Source organism: Cimex lectularius, unplaced genomic scaffold, assembly GCF_000648675.2.
Source record: "Cimex lectularius strain Harlan isolate CLEC.00 unplaced genomic scaffold, Clec_2.1 scaffold15, whole genome shotgun sequence".
Taxonomy (NCBI): domain Eukaryota; kingdom Metazoa; phylum Arthropoda; class Insecta; order Hemiptera; family Cimicidae; genus Cimex; species Cimex lectularius.
In genome coordinates, this window is record NW_019392667.1 from 2061654 (window position 1) to 2071471 (window position 9818).

At 38.0% G+C, this 9818-nt stretch overlaps 1 protein-coding gene across 2 annotated transcripts; it reads right to left on the bottom strand.

Annotated features, from left to right (window-relative positions):
• Positions 1 to 433: 433 nt before the first annotated feature.
• LOC106673882 (mitochondrial-processing peptidase subunit beta-like) lies at positions 434 to 9365 on the bottom strand. 2 transcript variants are annotated; one of them, XM_014406255.2, is made up of 8 exons: positions 9197 to 9365; positions 4851 to 5069; positions 4466 to 4794; positions 4228 to 4401; positions 3870 to 4161; positions 3614 to 3817; positions 3436 to 3548; positions 434 to 536 (listed from the first exon to the last, which is right to left on the bottom strand). In XM_014406255.2, the coding sequence occupies exons 1-8, from the start codon at positions 9260 to 9262 to the stop codon at positions 491 to 493; spliced, it is 1443 nt and encodes a 480-aa protein (XP_014261741.1). In that variant the 5' UTR covers positions 9263 to 9365; the 3' UTR covers positions 434 to 490. The 2 variants fall into 2 exon arrangements, with proteins under 2 accessions (XP_014261741.1, XP_024080919.1); XM_024225151.1 differs by lacking the exon at positions 434 to 536 and having other exon boundaries at positions 3257 to 3548.
• Between the last annotated feature and the right edge of the window lie 453 nt (positions 9366 to 9818).

The following is a 9818-nucleotide window of genomic DNA, read 5'->3' on the forward strand; positions in this document are numbered from 1 at the left end:
AGTACAATTTTCAATTTTCAAAAATATACAACTCCAAGCAATATGTAAGAGAAGGTCAATTTAGTTTTATTATATGAACGGATTTCATTTTACACTTAAATAAAGTTTAAAATAATGTTAAAATCTCTCAAATGGCAGAAGACTGAGGAGAAACCAAGTGTTATTTTGTAAGATAAAATATAAACTGCAATTGATGTCTTAGATGTTGTATTAAGTTTATATTTTTATTTTATTTATTTACGTTTTTCTTTTACTGAACGAAAACAATATTTACTTTGTCTTGAGTAAAAAATATACATAAGTGTTGTCTCTTATCTCTTTATGGTGCTTATATTTTATCAAGTAAATAAATTTTGTTGAAGTTTCAACAAAACATCTCTAAAGTCACACTGCATCGCAGAAAAAGTCATAAATGAAATAAAAAAAAAAAAACTTAAAAGACAAAAAATTTAATAATAAACGTTATTTTGGACTGTACGTCTTCTTCCCGTTATTGTGTACTATTTTCGGCTGACTTCTCTTTGCTTTGATTCATCCTGTAAAAATTTTTCCATATTAATCTAAGGTTCTGACCAAATTTAATCTGAAGCTCATCGATTCAAATAACATAAATATAATAAATTGAAAAAATATTTTTATAATAGAAAAATTGTTGGGTAAATTAGCAATTAATTATTCTTGCACCTGCAGATTAGCCATAAATTACTAAATAATAATCTCTTGGGATATATGCACTACCAGATAAACTGTAAACTACTGAATAATGACTTTTGGATGTGCTTGCAAATTAGCCTAAAATTACTAATTAATAATCTTTTGATATACAATTAGCTTTAAATTAAAAAATAATGACCTAGGTATCTAGAAAGTATGATAAATAATAAATTGTATCATAAATATTTTATTTATGAAGGGGATAATACAACTATAATATAGTCTGCATGAAGTTTGCCAAAATAAAACCAAACTATTTTCCCATGAATTCCTTTTTTTATTCAATTTTTATTTTCATAAATTTATACACTTTCTTCCCCCTCTTTACTACCTTATCCTTGAATCCTATTAACTGGCCGATGCTTCAGAGTGAGCTAGTGGTCAACCAAATGCAGGCCGGTGTCCCACAAGGGGATATTCTTGGTCCCATCCTTTATACAATTTATAGTACTGGCTTTCTTAAATGTCACAATATCACCGTAAACACTGATATGAATGATACCGTGATTTTCTCTTCTAATTCAATTCCTATCCAAGCAACTTTAAACATCCAAGAACATGGAGCTGGAGACTTGCAAAAAGTGAATGACAAGGCTGATTGAGGAGATATGTACACTGTGTACTGACCTGGGGGAAAAAACAGACTTGCTTTCCACTGCACATCTACAACAAAGAACTATCGATTCCCACTCAAGTACTTAGGATACTTAGGAATATACCAAGACAGAAGACTGAGGTGGAATCCTCACACAAAACCTGACAACTTAACAGTAGCTTGACAGCTATGAAAACTTTGTGGACTGGAGTCTATTTTGAATGTCAAAACTGAACTAACCCTATACAGGACATTACTGTGGATATTTTGAAAATATAGATTGGAAATGTGGTGTCCCGCCAAGCCTCAAATATCCAGTGCTAATCCTCCCAAGTAATAGTTCTCAGATAAATTGTCAAAGCTCTTTACTATGTCAATAATCTCACTATCCTCGACCTTAACATTTCTTTTGTCCACCCTGCTTCCAACCGTTCCATACACCAAACTCTTGATCCTTCCCAACCTTACTGACCCTCTGTAAACTTTCCCATCCCAAGACCCAACCACATTTTTTAAACTATGATGACCTCGAGACATCACTACTTAATCCCTCATTTGAGTACTAGCATCCACTGGTTTCTCTTAACATGTGTCCACTGAATGCAGTGCTGGGCAGTACCAGTGTTGTGATCATCAGGCAAAACAATGGATATTTTACAAAAAATATGACTTTTGCAATGGTAGATTATTTCTTGAGGTCAGACCCAGCATTGAAGACACCATGAAGTTGAAAATGACAAAACTACACTACAAGTTTTTCAACTACGCTGCATAACCGGCATAAGCTACTTATAGATATTTCCTACATTAAGAAGGTCTAAAGCTGATCAATGATTATCAGGGGTGCATAAGAGTAGTTATGAGATTAAGCTGATTCAGAACTGACCTGCGAACTTCCAACAGGGTTAAAACTTAAATGGTGAGATAATAACAACCTGAGGAGCTCATAACCTCCAGGGACAATAAAAATACGATGTTTAGATTCCATCAACTTTCCAGACAGACCAAAGTACCAAAAAAAGTGCAAAAGACCAAAGGAAAAAAGAGAAAGACCTTTCCATTGGGAATGGTACATCTCATGGTCGATAGTCCTAAAACACAAGGACGGGGCAGTGTTCAGCATGGTACCAAATATTCAAAACCCATCGGAAAATACACCAGTATTATAAATTAAAACTTAATTAATAAGGACTCCCAATCCCACCCAGTGAAGATGGCAAGAAGCCATAGGTACTAGACTGCAAGCTTCTGGGTCCCAAGAAAAGTAGTTGCTGGTAGAATTAACACCAACCCACTACCAATAAACTGCAGTGCTGTTTGCAATATACCTGTATCTTCCAACGAAGTTCATGCAATTCAGAGATGTAGTCAAATAGCCAAGCAGCCATCAAAGCTCTAAGCTCAAACATTATTAGCTCAAAGATGGTGATGGTTGCAAAACTAACCTAAACAAATTATGAAAAATAGTTACTCTCTGCTGTATCTCAGGCCATGAAGTAGCAGAGGGAAACGAAAGAGCAGATGCCCTTGCAAAAGCAAGTTTTCGAAGGAAACAAGCAAAAGAATGCATTAAAGGAAGCTTGAAAAAACTTGGTATCTTAACAAGACACTAAATAAGAATTTGAAGAAGACCAGTATAATCCAACAACACGTGCAGATTCTGCAAATAGGCAGAGGAAACACCAACACTCCTATTAACAAACTGATGATGCATTTTTCCATAGGAGGAATTGTTTTAGGATGTACAAAGTAACCGTAGAAGAAATTCAACCACTAAAACTAAGGCTAGGATTCGCTGGTGGGCTATAGGTACACAACGAAGGATACACTTGCACTTAAAGAGTGCAGTATACTACACACCAAATATTACATCTGACCTGTGACCTGTAATTTTGAGCACCTGAAAAGTGAAACCAAGGGAGGAAAATGGTATCAGGTAAACAACCATTAAAATCAACATTCTAATTATTTATACATTAATTATACAATTAAAAATGTACAGCACAGTTAAAACAATACTGAATTCGCATATTCTTTGCAGACATAAATAAATACTAATCTGTTACAAACACAGCCAAAAGCAACTCTTTGTTTATGGTTAAAGCTTAGCCGAACAGACAGTGGACCTGATTTTGTTGTAATCAGGAAGCCATTCGACTGGGCCGACAGCAGCGACTGCTGGAGATTTGCCATAGATGTACTGCATCAAGACATCTTGGACATGCTGTGCTGTGACATCCTGAAAAAAGTTCAATATTAATGAATAATACTTAAAAAAAAAAAAATATGAAATTTGATACTTACATTGATCCTGTATTCTAGTTCGTACAGCGGGATCCTCCGGCCATAGCAGAGCATCTGTCTGCCTATATCCTCGCAAATTGGAGTCGTACCATCGAGCTGTAAAAACATGTTCGACTTAAGGACATTTTTGGCCCTTTCCACTTCAGCATTGGACAGATTTGTCGACAGCCTCATCCATTCATTTTGGATGTTGTATACCATATCCTGGAAAATTATTATTGTAGAGATGTAATGGATTATAAAGCTTTGAAACAACCTCAATGGCTCCTGGCTGTGAAACGAAATAGATGCCCCAGAGACCTGTGTCTTTGTAGCAAGTGTTGAATGATTGAAATGAATGAGCTAGGTTGTTTTGGGCAGCCGCTTGGGCGAGCTTGGAAGAATTGGCCGCTCCGCCGCCCTGCGACCTATCCCAAGCTCCGATAAGTGTGTTCGCAACCATTAACGGAATGTTGTCTGCGTTTTCCCATCCACATCCTTCTACTGCTATGGCTACATGAGCAAGAGGCATAGAGTCATCTCTGACTCGGATTTCAGATCCGGTGAACCTACAATTATGGAACAATTTTATGTCTTCAGTGAAGACAAACAATTATAATTATTTCTTTGTTTACTTGCAAGGATCCAGAACTAAGGATCCTGAAACAGGCGTAGTGGGACCTTTAAACAACTGCTTTGCTGTCTTAACGAGCTCGTCATGATCTACACCACCAGCACCGGCTAAAACCATTCTTGCAGGTTTATAATATGATCTAATATATTTACTCAGATCATCTCTGCTGATTGATCTATAATTTAAAACCAGTTATACTCACACCTTAACGCTGAATTTTAATGTCAATAAAATATTACTTGATGTTTTTAGTCGGTCCTAGAATTGTCCTGCCTAATGCAGTGCCTTGAAAGGCAGTCGCATGGAGGTGGTCAAAGACAACTTCCTGAAGGTTGGTCTCAACTTCCTGCATCTCGCGCAAGATGACACCCCGTTCGCGTTCGATTTCGTTTTCACCGAGCTTCGAATTCTGAAGAATGTCCGACAAGATTTCCAGGGCTTTGAGGATGTCCTGCTTAAGGCATTTAGCGTAGAATACCGTCTGTTCTCTAGACGTGTACGCATTCAGGTGGGCCCCCATGTTTTCAACCTCAAGTTCAAGGTCGACCTGGGATCTTTTGGACGTCCCCTGTAAAACAATGACGATATAAAAATCGTTAAATTAGTACCGTTAATCCGATAAACCTTGAATGCCATGTGCTCGAGGAAATGAGCGACCCCGTTGTTTTCTTCGTTTTCACATCTAGATCCGGCATCGATCCAGAGCCCGATGGTTGCTGTCAAGTCGCCTGTGTCTTCGGACGCCACCCTCAGTCCATTATCCAATGTTGTGATTTTTGTAGGAGGAGAGTTCACTAAAATTTCTTTCACTTGGGCTTCGGCAGAGGCTAATCTTTTTAGGATCTGATTTGGACAAAAAAACGGAAAAATACAAAGCAGATATTATAATAAGTGGAGAAAAATAATAGAAAAATACTGTTTACAGAATGAAACAAGTAGAGTGCCAACGAGAAAAAATTTACTTGTGAAAAACGGTTGCCAAGCTAGCGAGTTGTTTCCTCAGATCCATTTTCTTTAATAAGATTGAGTTGACAGTGTTAAAATCACCGTCACCGTAGTCTAAGACCTTTTGCACAATTGAAATGTCTCCATATTCCCCCACATATTAAACTTTTGACCTGATTTCAATAATTTGTGAAATAATAATCAAATCCTTCTTTTTTGGATAATGAAACCCAGGAAGGATTAAATAGCATAATATCCTAAAATTTATTTTTCTGTCTAAAGCATAAGCGGTTGCCTTAAGTGGGCCATTCATCCTCTTTTGGGTTTAATCGTAGGCTTGAATCCTTGATAGCTTATTTTAGTAATTAGAGAAATAATCATTCAATCCTTTGTTCTTTTCCTGTATAGAAAATCAAGGCTGATGGTCTGTTAATTATTAATAAAGAGAGTTTTCAACTGGATTCGTAATTTTTTGTTTTGTTTTGCCTAATGTACCAATAGCAAGCCGATCAAGTGTTGCCCAGCCATTTACAATCAGAAGACTACAGTCTTTCTTTTTTTTCAGGTTCTTCAAGTCATTCTTTGCCTCTTGATAGAGAAAGAAATGTAATATTTTTTCCCGTACTAAAGGCACAAGGCATGCCCAGATCTTTTACAAGGAAATTCATGAGTTTTCAACTCATGACTTATTTCCAATCAGCAATAGGAAGACCAGGATGATCAGAAACATCCAAACTGTAAGAACTGGTTCCTTATATGGATCTGTCTTTACTCACAGGTTTAACACAGATTCTCACTGAAGATGGAGCGATGCCAAAACGAATGTGAGAAGTTCAACAAACCCACGAGTGAAGAGAGACCCAGTGCTGGTCCAGCATGAGTTCTCCGACTCGCAAACCATCTAAAACACTTCAGGAAATCTCACAACCTTTTAATTTGTTTAACTGGTTTAGGATATGTCCTTGTTTAAATTTTTCACAAGATCTTTTCAAAAATCTTTAAGCTGCTAATTATTCCACAAGTCACTTCATTTAGAGAATTTACATCCATGTCTCAAATCTCAAACAGTTCCACAGAGTGGTGGATGAAATTCTGGACCAAACTGAGAATATGGTAAGACAGCACTTATTTTGAACATACACCAAGGATTTGATCATCCCTGGCCAGACGGCCTGCTTGCTAATAATTTAAAAAACTCACCGAGCACTATAGAATCTAACTTATCCAAACGTTCACCATTAAATTTGGAAAAACGAGCTGTGGGGCAGGAGTCAAAGGCCCAAATTTTGACCAAGTCAAACCTCTAACCCCAACATCATCAATTTTCCAAGCTAAGATCCATGCAATTGCTTGGAATTTAATAGAAGTATTCTCTGACAACCAAGCAGTACTGAAGGCCTTAGACCTGCAATTCAAAGCTGGTTATATCTAACATTCCACCTGTGTGACTATAAATTCGGGACCACGTCAGCTGGGCAAGGAGTGGAATTGTAAATTCGTAGCTAGATGTGCATTGACATGGCCCAGGAGGCTACGTAATGGAAACACCTGAAAATGAGTTATTATGAGGCCAACTGTTGAAAGAAGTAGAGTTGACCATTTGACCCAGTAGTTTTCGCTTTTCCTTTCCTACCATGGTTGAGAAACCAGTATAAAAGAGGATGATTTGAAAAGCAAAGGCAGTCAACTCAAAGACTCATACAAGTCAACTCGAGGACTCGGTGGAGAGAGGTTGAAGGCAGTGCTGAGGCATGACATCGACTGCCCAGGGCCGAGATAAATCAAATAAAGTCGACTGTCAAAGAGTGTCCCGATGTAGGACAAGTTGACTGTCGAGTATCTCATGACATAGGACTTGGTGATCCCATTAACTGCAAATAGGCAAATCAAGCCATACTCTCAATCCCTTTACTCCCATTATTCCAAACGCCTCTCCTTCCACTTGGATGAAAGAGGACTTCTAGGTGTACTGAAGCTTCGAGTGATATGCAAACATTCCAAAACAATAGAATGTATGGTAAGAATCTGTTAATAACTGCAGGTGCAAGCAAGTTCCAAGCCCATAGCTTGCTACTGGATTTGGATTCGTAATGGTATGTGGTGAGACTCTTGGAAGGTAGTCTAGAGAATTTGCTCGGTAGGCAGTAGTTGATAGTCCACTTAAATATAAAACTGGGACCTGCCTGCTGCAAGTGACTAGGGTGCACCTCCACTCGGGGTTTCGATAGAGCTGTTTTCTCTAATGATCGAGAGTAGCTTTGGCTGCGATGCTGGTAGGGTTGGGGGGGGTAGAAGGGCCAAGCAGGGAAGAGCCTTTTTAAAGACTGTGTGAAAACCTACGGTATTGCACAACACACTGTAGACAGAAGCGAGTTATTTCCCTTTTTGTAAAATGATCTTACGCTTGCGCGAGACACTGATATGACCTTAGGGCTAGGAGTGGCCTTAAAAGATACTCGCATCCTTTGCAGGACACTGAGTAAGAGAAGGAATAAATAACGAGTGTTTGAGAAGCAGTGGACAGGAGGGCGGACTGACCCATCAACCCAAAATCAGAGCAGTCAAGCAGCCACACTGTCTGGGACTCAGCCAGCAAGAGTCAGTAAGGACCAGCGACATGTTAAATAGAATCGACAATTGAGGACCCAGGAAGGCAGCATTAAGAAGGTTCTGAAAGTTGCTAGATGAGGTGGAGCTGGTGTTGGAGCATCGTTTGTGATAATTCCTCTTGTGAATAAGCTCATCCCCAGGTTAAGAGTTATGACTGAATTGCCTTGATTTGTTTGTTTGCAACCATATTAAGATGGGTCAGTGTAACAGTAAATGTTTACGAATATAACTCTCTGGTTTATTGTATTTTTGTACCCCTATACAAAAAGCAGTTGCAAACGCTGTTCAAGCACATAGAGCATCAGCGCCTGCTTACCTTTAGCCACATTTATTTCTATTCCATATTGTGCTGTATTAATTTAAAGCGTGAAGACATTTCATTGACTGCTTTTTTTTCTTTTTTTAAGCACAAGGGTTATGGGTGCCTTAAAATTATCTGAAATAGTTATTTTAGACTAGGTTCTTAAACGATGCTCCAGATGACGATTTGACGACCTCCAGCAGGGGGACAAGGCAATGAAGACGCAGGATCAGTACCTCTCCATTTTTTTCTTCTCCATTCATGGCAGTCCTTTTAAACGGATGCGCACAGATGGCAGCATCTGCATTCATCCCAGTACGTGCTTCAAGGTCATCCCAGAGGCCCAATCCGCTGCACCAGCCGAACCAACAACGGCCCATGGCCCCATACCGAGTCGTCTCACAGTATGGTCGTTCAATGTCACATCTTGTAGATAAGTCCCATAAGTAAAAATTTAAATAGCTTGTCTATTGTCGTTTTGAACTAAAACATTGGTTAAATTATCCTCAAGATTATATTTAGCTCAAGTTTGAGCAAATTTTTCAATGAGGTGAAAATATGTTTAACAGCCTAATATTACAAAGTGAACATAACGAGGCGGGTCATCTAGACATTAAATGACCATGCGTGGTCTCAATCAAACCAGAATTGTGTTTTAAAATTAGCAAAAATGTAAATAATTTTGATAAATTTATAAAGGTGTAAAAAAATCAGGTGTTTGTCAGTTTTAAACTGACTAGACTTTTACTCTGCTGTCAAGTCGGGTAGGATAAAAGCATTCTTCTAACTAATAAATAATTGAAATAAAACATTATATTTAAAGAATATGTTTTCTACTATATTACCACTTAAATAACATAAAAATTTTATGTTTTACTGCTTTTACAATGAATTTTTAAAAACAGTCCAATGATGTTCTGACCCTGAAAACAATAGTCTTACAGTGTATAATTTCAACTCTCAGACTTGTTTTTTTGTAATATTGTACTAAAGGAAAAGTATTGTTTAATAAGCATAACTTTTCTTTAGATTATTATCAAGGGTTAGTCTATAATTAAAACGCCTCCTTTGAAAGAAGTTGAGGGTGATTTTATTTTTGACTACCTCAATTTACCTTTGAAGAGCCTCTCGACCCTGGGAGGTACCTCCGTGCCGAACTCAGAAGTAGTCTTGCAGCCATGGATCTGTCAAATATTTGAATTCGGAACCTCCCAGCCAACTTTTGTACTGCAAAGGATAAATAGCCTGCCACCCTTGAAACCGCTATCCAGCTGATGTGTCAATTACTTGAAAATTGAATTACTATCAGCTTATCGGGCAGAAAATAAAGCACAAACAAAGAAACTTTCTTGACATAAAAAACGTTTCAATCTTATACTAAGTACTGATTTATATAAGCTCAAAACCGCACATGCATGTACCCCTGAGTCAGCAGTCCTGGGCCAACCGGGTTCCATGAGCTATCAATAGCTAAGTCCTTTCAGACCTCAACTCAGTCAGACCCTAAGCCCCAACCCGTTCTATCTTAAATATATTCTTTCCTATTTACATACCAATCTGTTTGTGTGGTGGGGTATTCGATATCGGTTGACCCTCTCACTTCACATTCACGCCAATAAATACATTCCCTCACATGCTAGGGACAGAACTATCAGTACTATATAAAAAAACCTCCTCACAACCATGAAGTGTAGAGATCCACAGAAAATCCTAAACTACATTAAAGGTTGTGCACC